The 24943-nt window shown below is 37.1% G+C and overlaps 1 protein-coding gene across 18 annotated transcripts in view; it reads right to left on the reverse strand.

Annotated features, from left to right (window-relative positions):
• Positions 1-24943, reverse strand: part of diaph2 (diaphanous-related formin 2) — a 476898-nt gene that overhangs the window by 446305 nt on the left and 5650 nt on the right. For 13 of the 18 annotated variants that reach the window (XM_084430722.1, XM_084430721.1, XM_084430715.1 and 10 more), the window contains exons 3-4: positions 7387-7419; positions 5731-5907 (exon numbers count right to left, since the gene is read on the reverse strand). In XM_084430722.1, the coding sequence (XP_084286848.1) occupies positions 5731-5907; positions 7387-7419 (210 nt within the window). The remainder of the gene's footprint in view (positions 1-5730; positions 5908-7386; positions 7420-24943) is intronic. The other 5 variants (XM_084430718.1, XM_084430727.1, XM_084430720.1 and 2 more) reach the window with 1 other exon arrangement.

A 24943-nucleotide genomic window follows, 5' to 3' on the forward strand; every position in this document is an offset into this window, starting at 1 on the left:
CTCTTCAGCTGCAATGTGAGACCAGTTTCATTCATACTCTTAACTTGAAGCTCTATTAATCTCAGTGCTCGGGAAACTTCATAAAGTCATCCACAGGAACAATGCAGTTACCAATACGGACCATTAAAACTAAAAGAACACAGTGTGCACAGAATGCGAGTCTGGTCAACCAAGGGCACGAGAAGGGGTTCCAGGAAAATGGAAATCAGTAGATTTGTCTCTCACTTTAAATTGTTGTGGAGAGTGGCCAAGTTTCCTGGAGGAACAAAGGCATAATTTTTCATGTTTGATCTTAGTCAATTGGGTTATTCTGCAGTGAGATTCTGAGGATTTCTCCAAAATCGAAGCAATCCGCTTAGGAATGTAAGGACAGCCGGAAGAACATTTATTAGTTAAAGTGCCATTCATCAAAATTAGCCAAATGTACTTTTGAGGATCCAGCGAAGTTCAAGGAGAAGCTATTTCTCCTTCAATCTGGAAGAAAGGGAACAGGATTGACACAATTATGCTGCCACTGATATTTAACTTCATCTGACCACATTTACTAAATAACTAAAGTACACGCAACAGAAGGCAAAAGTGCGTTGGACGTCCCCCAAGACTACTAGACACTGAAGAAGAATGGAGAAATAGCAACCGAGTGAGTTGACAGAACGCTGCCAGAGTATAGTTTGGAGAGAGAGGATGTAGAGTAGTTAGGGGGGTGATTGCATCTGCAGGGGTAACGATCTGACCTCATCAATCCCAGAGTCCTTCTCCGGACTAGGCGCTCTCTCTGTCTTAATGTTAATGGTGCTGGAGGAATAGCAGTGGTTGACTGAATGATGATGCAAACCGGAGGAGCTGGCATGTCACATCCTGCCAGTGCTGTTTCTCAGCAGGAGAGGCGCGTTAAGAGCCCTCACCCGTGTCTTAACATGCCGTCACCCGGCTCATGAAAGGATTTACCGCTGTGCATATTTATCAGGCCTTGGGTCCAGCTGCGTGCATGCACGCACAATAGCATGGAAGGGCGACAGTGCCTCTATCTCTCTCATTGTGCACACATTAAAGCGAGCATATCATATGCTTAGTGCCATGGCCACTAACCCTGTTCATCAAAGGGCTGGGGCTTTCATTTGTCGAAGAGCTACTCTGTTTACAAGAGCCCTTTGATGACCGACCACATTAGTGTACCCTTATTTTTCTTCCACGAGCCATGCACTGCACTGCAATCTCAGAGATCTGCCCACCGGCATTAAAGTGTGTGTGCGTGCTTGGGGGGGGTATGTATTTATTTGCATTTGGTCAATACTTTCAAGTTTATATATTGAAGAACAACCTCAAATTTAGCCTGAACACTGATGATGTGAATCGATATCTGTGTGTGCCTTGAGTATGAAGGAGGGAAACGCGAGTATGAAAGATCTCCCAGTTTCATATATTAGATTGGATGTGCTTTTATTTTGTGGCTCATGAATCTTTCCTATATGGAGACCAACAGACCAACTGATCTATAATCTCAATGACAGCAAAGCATTTGTCCCTCAATTGTTTAGTTATGATTATTATGCCTTCAATATAAAAAGCCAATTCCAGTCTGTGCAACATGTTTTAGGCCTGTACAACTGGCTGGCTTGTCAAGCAGCAAATTGAAGCCTAGGTTTAATGTTCCGCTATCTGGAGAACAAAAACAGCAATTGAGTGACAGGCAGTTACTAAAGCAATGAGGAAATATGGAGGGCCAAGAGTCTCTGACGGGTGAAAGATTGGCGCAAACATTTGAAACAAGTGAACAAATTAAACTGATTATAGCCCACCATGTCAGAGAATGAAAGACGATTACAGTCAATGTGCTGCATGACTCAGTTCTACATATGACCAGGCCACCTGGTTACTTCCACAATACTTTTGAAAAAAAGGAGGAAGACATGCATAGGTCTTACATGTTAAAGCTCGAAGAAGTTCAATAACATCAATGGAAATTAAGAGTGAATGCAAAATTGGACAGTTGGGGACGCTGTTTAGCTATATGTTCGTGCAAGTCCACGAATTGATTCCCTCAAGACAACAATTCAGATATAAATACCATGTGATGTCAAATATTTTAGCCCCAAGAAACAATAGAACCCATGTTTGATGTCTAGCCTGATGCAATGTGTCAAATGTGCAATATTTTATTTGAAAGCTACAGCACAGAACAAGATTTTTTTTTTTTATTATGACCTAAATTTAGTCCATTTATCACTTTTATTATTAAAAAAAATGTAATTTCATTTTCAAAAAAAGTGTTCAAAAGTTTAGAATATTTTTTTAATTTAAAACTTTTATTCAGCAAGAAAGCATTTGACGCGATTGATCAAGTGACAAAAATTCGTACATTTTCAAAACAAAAAAAGGATCTATTTCAAATTAAAGCTGTTCTTTTAAACTTTCTTGAAAAGGAATCTTGAAAAAATGTATCAAGGTTTCCAAAAAAATATTAAGCTGCACAACTGTTTTCAACATTGATAATAAGAAATGTTACTGAGCTTTGAAGCTTTGCCATCACAGGAACAGATTACATTTTAAAATAAATAATAATAAATTAAAAATATATATTTTAATTTGTAATAATATTCCACAATATTACTGTTTTTATTATATTTTGACCAAATAAATCCAGCCTTGTTGAGCATTAAAGACTTCTTCCCCCCAAAAAAATCTAACTAACCCCAAACTTTTGAATGATACCGTACGGAAGTTTGTTTTTTGTTACATTCACTATTACTAAATGTTTACAAAAAAAGTCACATTATCAATTATCAAAATCAGCAAACCATACTAGCCTATATCAAGTATCTGTAATTTAACTTTGACTGTCTCTGTTATACCAACTAGAAAGCAAAAATAACAATGGAATGCCACTGCAAGCATCACACAGAACAAAACTGAGCTGTTGATCATGTGGCGAGCAGGACGAGGTCGAGGGCCGTGAGAGAACGGCGCGAGGCCGGTGGTGTGATTACTGATGACGAGCAACACCTGCGCGACGCACCGGTCTCATATCTCTCACGGCCTTCGACCTCGTCCTGCTCGCAACAGATCACCATGCACATTAAGCAGTCCATTTCCCCACATAAATGTGCCTCTTTTGAAAAATCTAAGAATTTTAGAGGTGGAGAGTCTTTTGCCTTTTGAAGCAAGTACAGGTCAATTATCAATGTGGTGTCTACCTAACGAGGTGTGTACAATTCACTGCCGAGCCAAGAAGGCAGTTTAGAGCACATAAAATGAGCACTGAAAAGCAGTTCTGCTCAGGTGCTGCAAAATTGGCAGAGTTTCCCATCTACAGACAACAAATCCACAGAAACAGTCAAAGAATAAAAAAAGCATCAAAAACAGAATCTGCTGTGACAGGCACAGGTTGGGGAGAGCTCTAACCCCTCCACCCCTAAAAAAAAAAAACGTATACAACGCATTCATTTTTCTTGTCTGGGAAATAATCCTTCCATTGTTCTGCAGCCAGATTTTGTTATTTGACTTGTCTTGGCGATAACAAGCGCAAGTTCAGTTGAGGCCTGTGTATGCAGCAGCCCTGTCGGTTTTGTTGTCTTGGGGACTGTGTGACTGTAAAGATAAACAGAGCAGGAACTTCACAGATAGGGTGAAGACTGCATTCAGCCCTCACCATGAGTTAAATAAAACTGTTTCTCCCCATCCGTAACAGTAGCTTGTTCTATCCTATGTAGCAGATGCTCTATTGACAGCTGTCAACATATCACACTTCATGACAGAATTAGCAAGAAGGTTCATGCATATAAAAGCATGGTAGCTAATGTATATTCTTCTCCCAGAGGGCAAAATGAACAAGTGTCAAGCCATGCCAACGCTCAGTTAATGCATCCTGTCGGCAGAGAGCGCAAACCTCTCAAGTCCCATTCTCCACTCGCGATTGACAGGAGAAGAGAGATGAAGAAAGATAAGGTTTCTTTGACTATCCATGAATCGTAAACGTGGCTACTACAGAAACAATTGAAGAAACAAATGGCTATGCTGAGTCGCTGAGTAGCCACCGATTTTTTATTTCAATTCCAGTTAGGAAACAGACCATTATTAGCCTGGCAAGCCAGACCTACATCAAGATGTTAGGTCTGGCAACTCACCATAGACACGGCTCAATCCGAGGGGCGGGATAAACGGCTGTCTTTCAAATTCACTCTGCACGCAATAGGACAGCGCTTCAACCAACCAGAGCGTTTTCCCAACAGCGGAGCTAACGTTAGTTGATAGATTCAACTTTTGAATCTGGCCGGCAAAACTACGAACACATCTTCCTTTTTAAGAATGACGTAAGTGCCGTTCTTTGCTCTTTTCCAAGTCCTCCAGAGTCGCGGCCAAAGCCGATTCGAAAGACTGTTCGCCAGCAGCAGCAGCCATTCTTTGTTTTCAAGTAGCAGTGAACCGTCGCAACTCTGTCGTCATTATGTTAAGCCCTCCCCGCCAACTCTATACACGATGTGATTGGCCTGACCCAATTTAGGTTTTTACAGCTCCGAAAGTCAACGTAGAGTTGCTAGACTACCCTGGCTGCAAAATAAATTTTGCTGTCGCTATGGTGCGTCTAGATTTCTAGGCTAGACCATTATACAAAATACTTAAAATAAGTACACTTTAGCACACTTTTTAAAAGAGTACTTATTACAATGAACACAACTGCATGTAAACTAAAGTTTAGCTAATTGCATTTAATATAAATTTAGAGTTCTTTTTTGAACCACTTAAAGGCCCACTGAAGAACATTTTCAGAATCTGACTCGGGATCGATCTGATACGGTAAAACCGACAACATTATAAACAGTGTTTACAATTGCTAAAGTCTTAGAAGCTAAAGCTCACGATTTTATTTTGTTACATTTCTGAAACACGCTTGAGGTGTTCACAATCACAATGCACTGGGTCTGCTAGCAAATCAGAGCACTATGAGCTTTTCAGAAGGAGGATCTTTGTAGAAACCAGCGTGTTTCAGATAGATTGGGAATAGAGGAACTGCAATAATGTACAGCATGTGAAAAAGAATGTGCTTTTGAACATTAAAGCATATTAACCTATTCTATTACACCTGATGAACTTAAAATAGCATCATGACCCCTTTAATGTCTTTCTACAGAAACTTACATGCCATGTATTTATTTAAACTTTTGAAAGTAACACTGAATAAAACAATCAACACAATAATTAAGTACTTTCCGTGTGCTTTAGTATGCAAGTCAGCACATCAAAATAAGTGTACTTCAAGGCAGTAGGCAAAAGATTAATAAAACATGATGATTTAAAATGTACTATGAAGTAAATTTGGCATTATTACAAATGTAGTATTACAAGTGTACTATCTCCCGAACTGACTCTTTAAGTGTGTTAAGAAACAGTTATTAAAGTGTACTCTTTTCAAGTACACTGAAGTGGCCTTGTATTTAATCAATATTATATTATCTGCAAGTACTGCAGATATTATAATGAATGAAGTGACAAAAAAATAATAAAAAAAGCAACTAAAAAGTTGATTTTAAGCTAAATCCTTGCTAAACTCATTTTATGTTGCTGGTAAAGTGTGTGAGCGGTATAATGTCACAGAGATAACTGGTTTTGATGGCCTAATTGACACCCTTAACATGAGCTCCACACTTTGATATGCATCAGTGATAAAGGGCGTCTGAGGTCATACAGTGCCTGGGGCGCAGTGCAGATCACAGGATGAGAAAACAAACTCACCATCATCTTCTCAAACAAGTCGATGATCTCTTTCTCTGACAGGTTCATGGAGCGCTCGTCGAAAAAAGGCTGGGGCACAGGCAGCTCGGTCTGGGTGGAGATGGGGTCTGTGGGGTGCTGGATAAGAGGCTTCTCCTTCTTCGTGCCTTGCTTTCGAAAACTGGTGATTCGGTCACGCTGGAGAGACAAATAACTAAGTAAATAACTGGTGCATATGTCAGATCAAAAAAATTAAATAAAATAAACAGCACATATATCTGACAGTGGAAATGCCTTCGGAAATTTCAGGTTTATGACCCTGTGAAATCCCCTGAGTGCAGTTTTCTGCCCTCTGTTGGTGTATTTCCTATTAAGAAGGGAAGTTTTAGGAGAGGCATATCAATGGGTGTGTCCGTAAAAAAAAAAAAAAAAAAAACAGCTAGTAGGCTTTACCTATGAAGATTTTGAATTCAATTTGATTGGACAAAAATCTGTAAAGTGCAACACGAGTCATCATTATTGTTGTTCAGTTTTCCCTGTAGAGACTGTAAATTTGAAATGCATATACGCTACTGTTCAAAAATGTATTTAAAAAATATATATAATTCAGAAAGAATGCATTAAATTGATCGAAAGTGACAGTAAAAACATTGTTGTGAAGTATTTTTATTTCAAAGAAATTATGTTCTTTTGAATCTTCTATTAAATACAAAAATCCTGTAAAAAGTATCATGGTTTCCACAAGACTACAACTGTTTCAACGTTGGAAGAGGAGAAGGAGAAAGAGAAGGAAGGAGGAAAAGGAGAATTTCCTGAGCAGCAAATCAGCATATTAGAATGAGTCAACATAGCAAATAAATGGCCTTAAAGCTACTAAACAGACACACACACAAAAAACTCTCCTTTTGATTTCATAGGGTTCTTTTTTTAAGTTAATACAAAATTGTTTGGTTAATTATTAGAAAGTTTTAAAATATAGTTCAAGGTTTCATGTTTGACTCACCTGCTCTCCTGCTACTTCACCTCAATGCTGTACTTTTTAAAGCACAGGGCTGATATTACCTGTATCATCTTTCCACTTTACAGTCATAATGAATACAAAGACAATGTCACAGACAGCTTTATGGACTACATTAGATGGCAAGATGTGACTATAGTGTGTTTTAGGTTTCTAGCTAATTTGAAAGAGATGCGAGCGGCTTCTGCCAGCGTTCCAGTCATGGGTTACTGGCTCAAAGAGAGTGAAATCAAACCATGCACAAGTCACTGTTAGTCTGTCATTGAAAACATGGAGGAAACATGCATATATGGATGAAATCCAAATGAATGAAATAAAAGAATCAAACACACTCTGTAGTAAAATGCAAGTGTTCAAGGAGAGACCAAAGTCAAACTGAAGACAAGGTTCTGGCAAATTATCATGAATGATTACATCAAGTTGCCATGTGTCTGCTTGAACTCCAGCTTGCTGATCTGGAGTGAACTTTAGACTGATTGATTATGACAGACCTGATGACAGGGTGATAAAAAAAAACGGTTTCTTTGCTTTTTTGTCTTTGATCTCTCTCTGTCGATCACTTCACTTTAACAACACGGAGTCATGGCGAAGATGAGAAAAAGAACAAAAACATAAGAGAAAAAGAAAGACACGCAAAATAAAAGAAACAGACACCTTACCATGTCATCAGCCAATGTTTTTATGTGTATGTTCTGTTGAAGGGAAGGGACAATAAGTGAGGGCAAATGAAAACACTGCTGTGTCTTTGTGCAAGTGAGAACCCATAACCACATGCATTAAATGACAGATTTATGCACAAAAAAAAAAAAAAAAGCTTATAACCAACTGCAAGCAGCATGAGAAGTCAAACCCGCTGCTGGTGCAAGTCTGCATGAGTAACTTAAATAATTTAAACAAACATAAACTAAACTCTGTTACATGTATTGGAGTCTGTTCTTTTGTATCACAAACAAGTCTGTGTTTATATGACAGCAGACTTATGAAGATGAATTATTTCAAACATATCACTTCACATCAACCAGTCTTCCAAAAGTAAAATAGCAGAAATTAAGCTTTAATGAGCAAGACAAACTATAAACAGACACATTCTGCCCTGTGTCACAGCAGAGACAATACAGGAAAAGGAGATGGACAACTCCAGTGTTTCCCCATTGTTTTAGGGGCGGGGCGGGGCTTTTTGATTATTTTTAGTGCTTTTTGATTACTAAAAATTTTACACCACGTATCCATAACACGCCAGTTCCCTGACACCAGCAGTTTCAGGGTGTCTACCACCCCACCTGAAAAAAAATCCTAGGGGAAACACTGAACTCAGACAAAAATTATTAGAGGAAATAGCAAAAGCTTGCCAAGGATCTTTGGTCTTAGTCCCCCTCCTTTCAGCTCCATGTGTTCTTTCCTCAGGATGAACAGTCTGACTGATTGAATGACTACATTTGGGTCAATGACAAATAAAATAAATGTTCTTAAATAAAATGACACATTTTCATAATTGATGTAATGCACATTTTTGAGTCAGGAACAATGCTTTAAAGTTTTTAAAGTGTTTAAATAAACTTTTGTGTCAGGTGGTACAACAAAATATTTGCAAATATATATTCCTAATTTTATATATAAGTGAAATCTTAGAGTAACCCATTCTAGTATCTTTAACATCCGATTTTACTTTTAAAGACAGTATGAAAAATAATCATACAAGTATAGCAGTAAATTAATTGAATACAATTACTATTCACAATCTAGTTTTCAGCCATTTGTTCACTTTTACCTAATATTTGTTGGATTAAATCAAGCATTTACATGGTTGCACCATCTGATGAATATCAGTTGTGCCACCTGACAACATTAATAATGACAGGGAATATGCTGAATACTGGATTTTTATTTTTTATTTATCATTTAAATTACATATAAAAAATTAAAAACAAATAAGAGTGTTTTAGTCAACAGTCTCTATTGAAGTAAGAGAAGTAAATTGATCAAAAACAGAATAAATCACATCATCACATTCAGAATGTAGGAACTGGAATGGTCTACAGTGCAATAGATTGGTCAGATACACTGTAATAAATCGTCATTGAATTACAACAAAGTCATGTTTTCCATTGATACAAAAAAAGAAGTTCAGTAGTTGACGATGTCAACTGTAAAGAAACACAATATAATATACTGTACATGCACATGATGTCACCGTTTCACAAATTTGCATCTTTGTTGCTTAACCAGACATGGTAACGGTATCTTTTTCAAAAACGAACAAACGAACGAGCTAGTGCAGAGTTAAAAAGAGAATAGTAGAGGTAAAGATGGTGGACCAAAGTAGTCTTGCTGGTTGAGCTAGTCCATCAACATTATAGTGACACCAAAACATTGGCATCCCATGCTGGTTATGAGCATCCAAAACCCAACTCATGCTGGTCTATGCAGGGAGTGCTGAATCTCACCGTGAGTTCTTCTCTTAATGAAGCAACCCATTAGATACATCTTTAAACCTGATCAGTTTGACTATATTGACCTCAAACACAACTTCTCCTCTCCGCCTTCACTCACTGCCTGACAGATGTGCTTTATCTTTTTGGCTACTACAGCAGTGATAGCCGTTTATGAGATGGAGCACACAGGGGGAGAGATGGGTCTCCATATGCCGTGCAGAGCCGGATGAGTGTTAACGAGCAGAGCTCTGTGGAGAAGCTGCCATAAAGCAGAACTTCCCGCAGGTTTCCTAACTCTACTGTTAATCTCTCAGCCCCCCGGTCCTGCGTTTACCCAGACATTATAGCACTGCCCCAGGGTTGCAGGCTGTACACAGCTTTTGCGACAGTTGTGATGGAATGGGAGGTTTGATGTGAATGGAGGTGTGTCAAGGACTCAAGGGGGTGAATCATCTATTACAATACACTAACCTTAATTAACAAAGAATGTTTAATGCTTTAAAGGGGTCATAAAGAGTTCGGTTTAAAGCCCAAACCAAACTTGCCAACAAAGACTTTCATGGAAAGATATTGTTAAAATAATAATGACTGTGTAGGGATTATTGTAGTACAGATCCAACAGCCCGAAGTGGCTTCATAGTGTAAGGCCCTGTATAACATGGATGTGCATTTGTTATTGAAAGTAATTAAAATCTTAAAATCTAATTAAAAACCATTTAACAACTTTGCATAATTGTGTTTTGACTCTAGGGCTGGTCATTAATATTGCAGCTCGACAACACATCAGACAGTCAACAGGGCCAAATATTGCATTATGATTTAACAACACTCCTTCAGGGCAACAGAACTTTATTAAATTCTTTATCAAAATAAAGCTTTATTCATTACAGAAAACTCCCAAACCCCCACAATAGCGAAATGAATGCAGCCCCCAGCACCTCCATAAACAGCGACATAAATTACAGTTGCACAGGCCTAAGTAGTTCTGTAATGTGTTGACCTAAGTAAACTCTTAAGTTAACTAATTGGAAACTCTTGAGAGGAGAGAACAGCCTTGTTTTGGTTAGAGAGCACTAAATATAAGGATTACTTGACAGTAGAAGTGCAAATGGTGCTATTACGTGTTCCTCCACTAGGTGGCACACACCAATCAAAACATACTGGTCAATCAATGTTTTACAAAAGCTAATAGAGGCATTGAATGGACTTTGAAACATGTCCAAAAACTGAAAGTAGTTTCTAGCTGACACCATCTGCTTTGTTGGCCATTCTTACATTGGGAAAACAACCAGAGGACGAGGATAGCAACAAAAAGCTGTTGCAAATGCTTTCTGGGAAATCGGGTTATTTTAATTGGTCTTAATTGTACTCAAACAACAGAACGCTTGAAACTAACAGCTCTTGGCAATTTGCAGTCACTTCGTCTCAAGAATGGAGCATTCAGTGGCCAACAGCTCGTCTCGTTCAAACTGTTCACACACAGGGATGGTTTAATTAAATACAGAGCTGGAAAGAGTGCGTCAAACCCTCTAATAGACGTCAGGATAGAATTCACACAACCAGAATTGAGATATTAAAAAGAATGGGTTACTAACTGGTCATAAACCTTGGTGATGCAGATAATCCTGCAGTACAGTAAAGCCCAGAAAATTCTTGATTAAATATCAGCACTGTTCTTGTACTGAGTGCTCACAAAAGCTTTGACCAATACCCTGCTAGAATCAACACTGATTGTTGGTTGTATTTGCCCAGAGAGTGAGACCACAGGCCAACAGGATGCCAAACAATAGCCTGATGTGAAGAGAGACAATGGTAATAGCACAAAGGGGTGGTTATGGTACATGCCAGATGAATAAATCATTTAGAGATAAAGGATCAGGAACATGGCACAAATAATGTTGAATCGTTTTGTAAATAAACGCATAACGATTTAAGGATTGGTGACTATTTAAAAACATAACATACAAACTTGTGCCAAAACTACACCAATCAACCTGTTGAAAGGACTGTGCATCTACCCCTGACGAGACAATTTAATTCATTTCAAATTAAATATACCATCTGACAATTATAAATGAAAAATTTAATTATTTACTAAACATTAGTGTCCATCAAATTGCTGTTGCCACTAAGAACACCACCATACCTGTGATGTGCACAACATATCGCTATCACATGAGTTAGCCTATCAGCTGATAGTTTTTTAATTTGTATAATTTGATATATATTAGCAAATCTCAAAATAATTATGCATTTTTCATACAGTAAATTATAATGTTGTGATGCCTAGATTCACTTGTAGGATTTAAAACTATTGATTTTAATTTTGTTCTAGTTTTATTTTTCAATTATTTGAATAATATGAAGTATAAATTGTATATATAATATACAATCTATAAAAAAAATATTGGTCATCGGCTTATTGCCACCCACACCCCCAAAATTGTATAATACACAATTTGTATAATACACTTGTATAATACACAGGCGTACTACTTCCATACACCTTGAAAAAAAAAGGGCTTTTAAGTCGAAGCTTTTATTCAGTCATTTACATTAGATGCACAACTAAGACTGATGTGTACTAATGTGTAATATCCCTGTACTGAGAGCTCACTTAAGTGAAAATGGCCACGGAAAACAAACTGTAATTCAATCCCCCTTGCTTTAAACAATGACATTAACATGCTGAAATGCACATTCAGCTGTGATGTTATCTGCAACTCATATTAGCCTATATCAAACTGACAAACGGCCATCAATTTTCCATGGGAAAACAGCATAACACATAGTTTGCAGAAGCTGGCGCTGCGATAGCCCTGCTGGAGAGTCTGGGGTGATGCCAGACGTGCCTGTTTGCCATTTCTGCAGAGATACTGCAGCAGGACTCATATATCTGTGTATGCAACTGTAAAGTACATCATCATTTTTGCAATGAGGCAAAGTGGGAACATTCAGTAGAAGGGGTGGCCGACTCTTTGACTTCATTTTCAATCCATGGCTTATCTGAGTGTAGCCAGATAAGGCAGGGCCTGCAGATGTAATCTGTCTAATGATATACAGACTTAAGCTCTTTCCGGTGTTTGGCTTTCTGTGGTTCTCCCCCAAACAGAGAGGGAGCCTGTGTCAACTCGCTCTTTCACTTCAGGAGAAGAAACGGTGATGTCATCGGTGTTCAACTCAAATACATGTGAAATCATTTTTTGCACTCAGCCACCCTCAAGTCACTTTCACTTTTCGGTTTCCTCCCCGTTTTCCCTCAACCTTTGTCCATGTCTTTTTCTATCCTATATCTCAGACTTGACAATTCACTTAGCATGTAGTCCAGCAATTCAAATCCATAGTTTAATCAATCAGACCATAATCATACAGTGAGTGACCCAGTTCTAAAACTGCTCACCACTGGTCAGAGAAGAAAAGGGGAAACTCAATGAAGTAATAACCAATATTCATTGAGTTTCTATGCATGATAATATCATGCATCCATAGTCAAGATAAGCAGTTTTAGCTCTACACTCATACACTGTAAGTCAAAAGTTTGGGCACACTTGGACTGAATTAATTTCTCAAGATCTAAAAAATCTTGTGATATGAAAGTTTAAAAGATTAATATTAATAATATGAATATTAATACAAATGCACTAATATAGTCCACTTGAAGGAGGGAATGAAAACGAGTGAGTAAATTCGGAACACTGAGTGCACCGGAAGGGCTGCCAGCCACTTTTGCATAGTTTGTGCTTGCTGTATAATAATCATTTGAAACTTAGCAAACTGGCAGCTCCAGCAGTAAGATAAAAAGATTTATCTTGAACTCCGTCATGAAAACTAGCATGTATAAAACTTAGTTAAACAATTTAATAATCAAGTAAAAAGGAATTTATACCTGTATGATATTACACTGTAGCCACATTGGACCAGCGGTTTGGAAAATAGATGGATGAATGGATGGTTCAGCTGTGGGCGCTATCTTCTGGCGAGACATGGGAATTCATTCGGCGTGACCGTCACAGTGCATTATGGGTATTCTCCAGCCGTTGAGCATAGGGTTGTACACTCGTTATTGCAGTCCATTGTGGGATTGAATGAGTACACTCTATAATAGCCACTATGGTTTAAGACACCACTTCAAATGGCAGTCCCTTCAAATAGTGCCCTATTTAAGGGTATAGGGGGTGATTTCCGACACAGCCTTGGGGTGGGCGATATACTGGTAGACACGATAAAACCGGTAGAAATTTGTCAGCTAAGAGATTTTGGACTATGGTATCTATCGCGGTTCCGCTCACGTGAAGTTTCTGAGTCACGAAAGCTTATCGTTTGCATGTGTTTTTAAGTATTTGTGGTTTAAAAACAAGTGATTTTAAACCGTTGAAGCAAAGTAAGCAGCGAAAGACAACTCATTTCGCTATATGTACATGCTGTCAGAGAAACTGTTTCTCAGCACTGAGTTTCTGGTGTGCCTTGTGGCTTGAGCTGAGTTTTAATTTAGAAATGTGCAGAGTGACTAAAGCTGAATAGACTCTAGAGATGATGAATGATAATTTTGCTGCTAAAACAAAGACTTTATTATATGCCAAGCTGTCCTTTCACCACATCACACGATCAACCCAAGGTCACTCTTTTTGTGTCACAAGAACTTGTCAACAACTTTTGTGCAAATCACTAACTATTGCAAAGTATGTAGTACAATGAACCTTTTAAATCAAGCAACAAATCGTATAAGACAGAGAGACGCAGACATTTTAACCTCAAACACACATCATCATACATAAAGGGGGGGGGGGGGGGTAATTAAAAAAAAAAATTCACACTGCTGCTTTGGGAAGTCCACACAATAACAAAACCTACCACTAACCTAGGGCAAGTGCAGTTTGATGAATGCACAAATAATTATACATGTGGGAGGAAGGTCATCATATTGGGTGTTAATATAATACCATTAAATAAACAATAATCCTTTTAGTCTACAGTAAAACAAGATATTCAAAGAGTAATACACGACCAGGGATCTGAACCAGTTCAAGCAACGCAAACAAAAACCGTAAACGAACGAAATTTTTATCAATAATTTCAAGTTTAATCAAAAATTTAACAGGAACAAGTTTAATCGTTCTGAACAGAAACGCTTATTTTAAAATGACCTTTAACCGGTTAATGTTATTTTATCGTTCTGTGTAATATTCTAATTTGGCAGTCAGTCAATCATGAAAACACCATGTTGTCAAAGTTAATATTGTGGCACTCGCGTGTCATTATATTGTTAACATTTTCCCAAAATCAAGCTCAAATGGAGTTACAAGGTTTTTCACCAGCGAATTTAGCAGATTTGTGTTTTGTCAGTCATTAATGGCCAAATCTTTAGCAATTCAGCATTACGTTTTATTAAACTTGCAGGTTACAAAGTTTATTGTAACTATCTGGGCACTTAGTTTTTCCTTTCGTTTAATACATTTGGCCAAAATATTGTGTTATAAAAGATAAAGTGCTATGCACAGGATGTGTTGGCTATGATTAGAGGGCAAATACCAGACTGACACTCTTCTCGGCTCCTCAAATACATAAAATATTAGCCTTTACAAGCATTGTGCTTTTTCATCATCAAAATATATCCATTACAATAGCATGCAACAGTGAATCACTCATAGTATAACCAAGAATATGCATTAACAAAATAAATAGCCAAACTTGTTTTCACGATTTAAACCCGAACAGACTAATGGTATATACCAAGAACTGGTTGCTTTGTCTTTACCACCCGTCTTATTTTAGTTCACAACCATCATTGAGGAATAAATCTGTACATGCTTCTAGATGCCCTTGACTTAATGAACAGACCCTTTCTTTATTAATTCATCTGCCCAAACAAAGCTGCACTGTTCTCAACATGCAAACAGACTCATTTGAATGAAGAACATGCTAGCATCTAAAATAATTATATTATATTATTATAAAAAATATTTTAAAATGATATTATTTAGCATAAAAAAGATATTATAAACCAGAACCCAATTTTCAGGGGATTAATCTTTGTACAGCACAATGCAGGAATGACTGATGACTGCAAAATACTGGAGGGGACCTCATTAAACAACCCATTCCAAAAGCTCTATTGCCTTAACATGGGAAAAATCTTTGGTGTGTTGGTTATTTCAGGAAAACTGAGCCAATGTTTATGTTTCTCTGAAACATGTTGGTGTGAACAGCTTTCCTTGGACATGTCATCCCATGTGATTGATTCAAGACAGAGAGCCCCCTAAGAAATGACAATATTAAGTATTCTGAGCTCCAATTCAACTGATAGGGCCACCTCATGTTATGTGACAATGTGAGCACTATGAAGAAAGTGAATTGGAAACTTGCCAGAAACATCTGTTTGAAAGGGTGATGTCAGAATCATCCCCCAGTGTAACTAAAGCACTTCCCTTCTTCACTTCCTGTGAGCACTGAGACACTCAACATGTGTTCTATTTCCTGTTGGTTCTCCTTTTCTCTGAGATACCCCATGAGTTTGTCTGCAGCTGGCCATTTTAAACTCAAAGAGGGGAGTTTGCCAGCTATAGACAAACTCAAACCATTTATTTCAAAAGTGAGACCACATTGAAAATTCTGGGATTCTAATTTAAACCTGTAAGTTTATATATTTATTTATTTTTAACAAATTAAACATGTTGACTTGACTAACTGAAATGAAATAATTGTAAGTACTAAAAATGCAATAAAAAGTAAAAAAAAAAAACTAATCTTAATAATTAAAAAAAAAATAATAATAAAATGACAAAAGCAGCAAAGCACCTAAAATTACTAAAACTGAAAATATAAAAGCCAATTCAAAATATCAATAAATACTATAATACTATAAAAAATATAATTAAATAATTAAATTAAGAAAAATAAACCAAATACTAAGACATTCCAAAACGCATGTTAATTATTCACTCAAATCTTTCAGATAAAATAGCCTAATGTGTGAATAAAATAAAAAAATAATAATAAAGAATCATTTTCTCAGACTTTAAAAGCATGGTCTCAGACTTTTGAACCCCATTGTACGTGCTTGTACAATGCTAAGTTTCACAAGAGGGATCAGACCTAAACAAACAAAACCAAAATGTATTGTTCTATGTGGCTGATAATATTAACCTGATGTTCCAGCCACAATGTCTATGTTTGACACTGCGCAGTGCCCCTGTGTATCTCAAGACCATTCATCTGCATAAGCCACAAAAGCAGATCTACCTCAGTGAACTTCTCACTTACAGTAAGCTGACTTATGCTTAACTGAATGTGAAAACATTTAAGAGGACCATTATTTGCATGCTAATATACAAAATATACCATACTACAACAGGAATATCTGTATAAATTATATAGAAATAGAATATTAGAGTAGCAGTAACAACAGTGCTTCAAATGGACATAACAGCTTGACAGCATGGGAATAAAAGTGCCCAAGTTTCAAGATATATTGTTTGTTTAGAGCTGTACGTATACAGATTGTCATTAATTATATGATCATTAATGATGAATTTAAAAAACCTTGACAAGTCACGGCTAAACAAACTCTACAGTCAATATTTTTAACTTGTCCTGGGAGAACAGACTGGCCAAAAACCTTCAAAGTCCCAACAGAGAGTTGTTATATTTGCTCTAGGAAAACTAACAACAGCTGACTCAGATACGTTTTTTTCTCACGAGAAAAAAGCTAAGGTTATTTGAACAATGTGTACTTCTACAACACATCCAAGCTGAGCAAAACTGTCCTACACTGATTTTCAATACTGAGAGTATTTAGAGTCAAATCCACCCAACTGCAGCACACCACTGATTTTTTCTTCATGTGAACAAAACAGCAGTTCTGAGGAATAATTAAAGTCTGTTTCACACATTTAATCTGCCCATTCACAACTCTGTTTTGAACAATGATGAACAGCCAAGGCCTCCACACCGCCTCCCGTCCAATTCACCTCTTCCTTTATTAAAACACAGGTAGATAATCTAAGTTTTCAGGGTCACTGGCTTTCACAACAAACACAGTGTACGTCACTTACAGCATGACTACGAGGACATGCTGTACAAATCGTCTGCACTAATCTGTGCTCCGTTATGGTATGTTACATAACAGTATCCAGGCTTATATTCTATTTTCGGAGTTTCATTCATTTGCAATGGAATTTAATGGAGGTAAACTTCCATTCAGTCTGTACTCCGGAATGCCTTTTGAGGAAAAGCGCTGGCTAGAATTCCACTTCCATGACTTCATAAGACTCAGTTAGAAGACAAGTGAGGAATTCATTCCATAAATGCAAAATCTGCGTTCTTTCACACTGAAAGTCGAGTGCATAAAAAGAACCGCCTAACAAAATAACAAACTTTGGTGTGTCTACATCGCATAAGAAAACTGTGTTTGTCTTTATTTGTGCCATCAACAGAAGCTCCATGATGTAATTCCCTCTCTAAATGTTGTAAAAAAAATAAATAAAAAAAAATTATATATATAATTTATATATATAAACTTCCTCTTGCCTCTTTTCTCTCCCCATGGGTCTGATCCTGGGGCAAACTGTAAAGATTAGCCCCAGTGCATTACAGAAATCTAACGCTGGGTGATAATGCTTAGCATGCTCAAGGGGTTATAACCTTCTCTAATCCAGCTCAGGACAGATTTATCATAAGACCAGAGATGGCTCTCATTCAAAAGAATATACATGCATATTCAATGCTGGAATCTATTGGCAACACATCCGTTTTCCATAAAATGTGTCCACCCCCACGGTTAAGCCCGTTTAAAATAAGGTCAAAGATCTGTTGGTCGCTAGGTCGACTCGTTCCCTAAAGTTATTGGTGGTTGGCTTCCTAACTGGTCACAGCTTTTTACAATCTTTAAATGTATTGACAGTTTAAAAAATTGTCAAAATTCTATTTTGACAGAAAGAGCAATGGCTAATATAAAGCCTATATATATATAAAACAAAACATTTACTAAAATAATTTAATGAATCTATTTAAAATAATAATAATTTGCTAAAAAAATAAGGCTGTGAAAAAAAGTTGTTTTTCCAATTTATTCAGAAACAGTGTAAAAAACAATAAAAAGGATGTAACTGTAATTATCATTAACATTATTAACATTAATAATGTAACATTATTATGTATATGTAATTATAGTAACTGTTTTCTCTCCTGCCTTCCGGCAGGCGTTTCAGGTGCCTCCGGACCAGGACCAGCAGACTAAAGAACAGTTTTTTCCCCAGAGCTGTCTCTTTATTAAACTCTAACCCTCATTGATCCCACTCCCCTTATATACTGATTGACTCTCCTCTCCCTCCTCACACCTGCCTCCATTTTGTTATTTGCAATACTATAATGTTCATTTGCACTGCTGACTGTTATTACAGTAACAACTGTTTACATATGCATCTTGCACTACTACCTTGACTGGAATATGCTCATTTGCACTGCCGACTGTTTATTTACAGTACCGACTGTTATATATACATTGCAATATCGTACCTTAACTGTAATATGCAATTACTTTCCACTGCACTCACTCGGATAGCTTCTGTCCAAACTTTATTTGCACAACTTTATTTGCACTACTTTAAATCCATTGTTATACTGCTCATTAGCCTAACTTATACATATATCTATTTGTAAAATTCTGTTTATAGTAATATCCATCTGTATATTATGCTCACATTCTGTTTATAGTAACAGCCATCTGTATATATATTCATAGTACATATCTATCTGTAAAATTATGTTTATAGTAACAGCCATCTGTATATTATATTCAGTACATATCTATCTGTAAACATTCTGTTTATAGTAATAGCCATCTGTATATTATTATATTCAGTACATTTCTAGCTGTAAATTCTGTTCACAGTAAGAGTTATCTGTATATTATATTCATAGGACAATCTATCTGTAAATTTTTGTTTATAATAGTATTCAACTCTATATTTATTCAGTACATATCCATGTTCTGCACTTATGAACCACTGTATATCCTGCACTTGCTGCTATTGCACTTCTGGTTAGACCTAAACTGCATTTCGTTGCCTTGTACCTGTACTTGTGTAATGACAATAAAGTTGAATCTAATCTAATCTAATCTAATCTAATCTAATTATCCAGATCCAACTCCTCCCACCTTACATATACCAAAACCTACCCATCTCCACCCCCTGATCCCTAAACCTACCCCTAAACCTACCAATCTCCACCCCTTAGATCTGGATCCAACTCCGCCCCCTGGATCTCGTGTACTGCAGTGAGGTGCTACTGCCCAAATGCGCCAAGTTGCATTCAGTCAGTGTTCACAGTCGGTGTTTATCTGCCGCCGTCATTGGAAACAGTCTGTAAGTGACTTCAGTCAGTCTTAGAATGTTTCAGCTAGATGTTAAGTGTGTCCCCGGCATAGAGACAGGGCGCATTTAGGCCACGCCCACACAGCTTGTTTGCTGTACACCTTGCCACATAGCAGCTTTTAGACATTTTGTTTTGTTTTTTGTTTTAAGTCAGAAATAAGGAGGCAGCTTCTCGCAATGCAAAGTCAGTGGAGACGGTTGGATTGTAATCAGACTAGTAATCTGTGCACTATGAATCATATTTTCTCAAATCAAGCCCAGGTAATGGCAATTTTACATAATAGTAGTACACGATTCATATTAAACGAATATGACATAGCGACCAACTGGTTATAGCACAACAGTCTGAAACCAAGGATTTAAAATTGCCCACTCAGGAGTATCCACTGACGGCAGCACTGTCCTTCTGTCTGCATCAAATTCACACAACTTTGACATGACAGTATATGAAAAAAGTATAAGTATAAAGTATTTGCCTTTCAATTATTAGACAGAACTGTTAAAGAATGTCCATAAACCAATGAAGATGGAGAAGAGGATCTCCTGTGCATCTGTGCTCAGGTGCTGGGGGTCCACATAAAACTCCCACTTACGACATAACTTATCGGTGATACCAAGCAATCATTTAAAACATTTCAACATTGTACTACAGATAAACATACCACTTAGAGCTGCACAATTAAGCGTTAAAAGATTGCAATCTTGATTAAAACACATCCACACAATCTCATTCTAATCTAAACGACAATGATTCAGGTATGTCTAAGCTACGATCACAGCAGAACATTCAAATCTGTGTTTGAGTTGAGGCTGACCCAGAGAGAGCAGTTGTCATCATGTGGCCTAAAGGAATGAAACAGCTCCACTAACTCTGGGGTCTTTTCAACCTGACAGTATCATTATTTCTAGGACTGCCACTGCATTCACAATCCAAACAAAGATGCTACATGCATGTAGCATAATCAGTTGTTTTTTATTTAAATTAGATAGATGTACAGTATAATGTCAAGATTTAGGGCAGAATGGTCTGACTTCAGCTTATGTTCAGCTTATGTAAATATTAAATATTTTTTTTTATTTGTTTTTTGTTTTTTCCGGCACGTCTCTGTTCTCCTCTTTACATCTGTCTTCGGCGTGTCCCGTCTCTGGCCTGTGTTAACGTCCTGTTTACAGACTATATAAATTTCCACACAAATGACATTTGAGGAAATTATTGCAATGCAGTTCAGGACAGATTTATCATAAGACCAGAGATGGCTCTCATTCAAAAGAATATCCATGCATATTCAATGTCAAATGCATTGTCCCTATTAAATACATAAATAAACAAGCGACTGTTAATTTTATTTTATTTTTTTAATTCAATCATTCAAGAGATTTGTTCAAAAACACTGATACATCCAGAAAGGAAAAAAGTGAAGTCTTTATAAGAGAGTCATTGAATCGTTCATTCAAACCAAAAAAAAAAAAAAAAAAAAAAAAAAAACATAATTATTTCAATATTTTTGTAAATAGAGTGCAGCAATTAAGACTTTGTCAGAACCTCTAGTAGATTACATGTTATTTTGTTTAGTTGTCTATTCAGAATTGTGGGAGAATATTAATCTTTTTTTTTTCTTTTTTTTTTCGGGACTCTCAATTTATCCATTATCGTGCAGCTCTATACAACTACTGATATTAACATTATGCAGCATTTATAATATAGCCACACAAATCATACAAAACAGTGAAATCCTTTCTCTCAACTTTGTCGAGTTGCTAGACACAAGTCTGCATTCTATGGCCAACGAATGCTGTCACTCAAATCACCAACTCCCACTGACAAAGAATGATTGCTTTTGGTTGCTTTGTGGCTGCATGTTACAAGTGTGATTTTTGGTCCGTGCATAAATATTTGTATATAACTTCAATTTAACAAGACACAACTTGTTTTGTTAAAAGAAAAAAAAAAAAAAAAATTTATATATATATATATATATATATATATATATTTACCACAACATTAGACCATGCATTTCATATCAGCCCCATGAAAATGCTGAGATCAATGCTGTGCCAGCACTCTTAAGAATCTGAGATTTTTCTTAAAGTCCCTCTATTATGCTTTTTTCGAATATTAACTTTCAGAGCCAATGATTTTGCCTGAGGTATGAATAATATTTTTTTAAACATAATAGAATTCATATTTTCTCATCTTATCTTATCATTTTAGTGTAGAATGAGTAAAGCTGTTTGTTGTTAGGATGACAAAACAGTTTTAAAAGTAAAAAATTAAAGGCTGATAAAAAAAAAAAAAATTAGGCTGCTCTGCCTCAGGGGTATAAATGCGCTCGTCAATGTCAAAATGATCGAGATGACCAATCAAATCGAAGAAGGCGGGTCTTACAGGAATAGCCTATGATGCAAACCACCTTTTATGAATCTTCACAGTTTTGAATTGCAAATATGCTATCGTGATTCATGTAATTCATAACTGAGTGTGACGAGACAAAAAACTGTTGCTTTTTCGGCATATTCAAATTAATAAGAGTGAATGTGAGTACATTTTAAAATAAAATATTATTTGCAAATAGTTTAAATTGATTACTTCATTAGACCTAGAACATCTTTTACCATTCCCCCCAACCAAATATGCCTACATTACTGTTATACATCTACTGACAAACAAATTTATTACCTGCCATTAACCAGAATGGGTGCTATAGAGACAAACTTGTTGCAGAGAGAAAGCTAAAAAGACTAGATTCAAACTTCACCACTCTTTAGATGCATGAGTTCCTTAATTTTGCCGAAAGCTGTATTGTGTAATAGCAGAAGTTCTGGATGTCTTATGTGCGCAGAAAAGTTTGGCAACAGAAAACATGCCTGGCACCAAAACAGCAACAGGACGTGCAATAGTGAGATCACTAGTGTAAGACAGAGTGACATCAGTGTTAAGGCCTGACTCAAAAAGGCTGGGTCATGTGTGATTGTGTGGAAGCCTCAACATCCACTAGTACAGCGATTATTGTTTCTCATTTATTATTTTCCGCAAATAGCAAATTCTCAGCAACGTTGCAACAGTTTAGTTCTTATAGAGATTTACATAATAAATATTTACACTACCATTTAAGAGTTTAGGGTCACGACTCAGTAAGATATATATATTAGGGCTGCACAATATATCGAAATTATCGAAATATCGCGAATGTATATATTGCAATATGCATATCGCAACAGCTTGCAATAACTGGTGTCATGAACTAAAGACAAAGAGAAAATCACTCACTGCTCTTGGCTGAATAACTTTTGTAGCTTTAATAAGAATCAGCATATATTTAATTTATACAGTGAAAACTAAGCAGTGTTTATTTTTACATTTTGATTATTCAGTTTCTGTTGTTAAATAAACCTAATGTAGGCCTACCTGAAACCCTGAACGCCGTGGTTTACACTGATGTTAAAGCAGAACTCGGCAACTCTAGCGAACTCTAGTAACTTCTTCGCTGATTTTCCCTTTTGTTGTCGCATGTTTTCCCCACGAGCTCCCCCTACAGCTGTGGGGCGTATATTTCACAACACTGTCGTAAAAAACTCACTTGCGGCGGCGGCGGCCTCCTCCCCCTCTCTACCGCTGCTCATGTGCGTTTTGTTATGATCGGAGCAAGCCAACTGTATCGTGTGGAGCTATGTCTACCGAGGTGGGTAATACATCATACACATTATCGTAGAATATTGACATGACGTAAAGCAATTCGTGTTTCGCGCTCGTTCTCGTTCTCGCTTCTCACGAGACTCCCAATTTCTATCTTGCCGGGACGGTAGTCCCGAAGTTGCAAGGTTGGTTTTCCGCCTGGGAACGCTGGGGGGAGCGGGGAAAGTCACCAATATAACCAGAACAGGTTGTTTAACCATCCAAATGATTTCTAGACAGTTTTATTAAGTTAAAAAAAGTTACCAACTTCTGCTTTAAAATAACACTTCTTATGCTACAGTAAAACACTGCTGTTGACTTTCAGAAGTTGTAGGGATGTTTTCTTGTCACAAAAAGAATGTGAAACACGTATGTAGGTTATATAATTTTAAATAGCTTATATTTTTTAGATAATTTAAGTTTATTTTACACACTTTAAGCATTATTGTATCATATCGCATTATGTAATAAGCTATCGCATATCGTATTTTTCTTCAATATCGTGCAGCCCTAATATATATATATATATATATACTGTTTTAGTGTGTATCCCTTTAATGATGCAAATGCAAATGAACTGCTGCTGCCAGCACATAGGGTTGAGCCTTACGAGCTCCCGTTCAGTCAGGACAAGCTGATCTCACGGAATGATAATATCAAAACAGAAACTCTCAGTGTTCATTTCGACCCGGAGTCGGACAATAATGACCACAGAGCCAGAGAATATATGCTGTATTGAGATAGAACAGGTATAGTTTAGTTTAATTACAGTTATAACTTATTTTTTATCTTGCTTTTATCCACTATTAGTACAAGCCTGTAGTAGCGGACCCCATCTTAATGATGGCCAAAAAATGACTGATGAGTTTAATGAAGTTTATTGTACAACACACAAAAGATAAAAGTGTCATTTTTACTCCAGAAAATCACAGCAAGAGCTGAATAAACACCGTATAAGAAGTGCGCATCTTATCCATAAACTCTCTCTCCCTTTCATTATCATTAACATACACAGCAAATTAAACAGAAACACTCATTGCAACTAACAATAAACAAATATATAGCCTACACAGCTTTTCAGGGAGTGCTTAATAAACTGGTAACCTTTATATCCATAAAATGACTCAGATGAACTGTAATAAAGCGTGCGCTCTCACTTTCATTTCTGCCGTGATCAGTAACGTTAGGCCTATCGATCCGGACACTGTAATGCTGGGTACACACCAAAAGAGGCTAATCGGGCTGATTTTGGGCCGATTCCCCCCCCTTCCGATAATCCTAGCTATGCCCCGATTATCTTGATGGTTCTACAGATTATCTTATCAGATTTTCCCTTGGTGTGAGGTGTGTTAAGAGTGTCCGAACCTGATCGGAAGAACGTCGGAGCCGCCCTGATCGCGAATCGTAAATATTCAACATGTTTAATATTTATGATCAGAAATCCTGATGTGTGGGGGGAACCCCGAGGACAAACGCGTGCACGCTCTGCAGATTATCACGTGAAACGAAACAATATCCAATCAGAAAGCGAGATGATGGAAGACGGAAGCAAAACAAACACAGTCATGGCGCAGCACAAAGTGAAATTGATGTGGACAGCAGAGATGGAGGATCAGCTTGTTGATTTGTGGCAACAGCACAAATGTTTATACAACGTGTTGTGTAAAACCTTTCCAAACACTATCACCGCAATTTCTTCCTGCATATCGTCCGCCATGCTTATTCTGAGATCTCGCGA

Source organism: Rutilus rutilus (genome assembly GCF_951802725.1).
Source record: "Rutilus rutilus genome assembly, chromosome: 14".
NCBI classification, from domain to species: Eukaryota; Metazoa; Chordata; class Actinopteri; order Cypriniformes; family Leuciscidae; genus Rutilus; species Rutilus rutilus.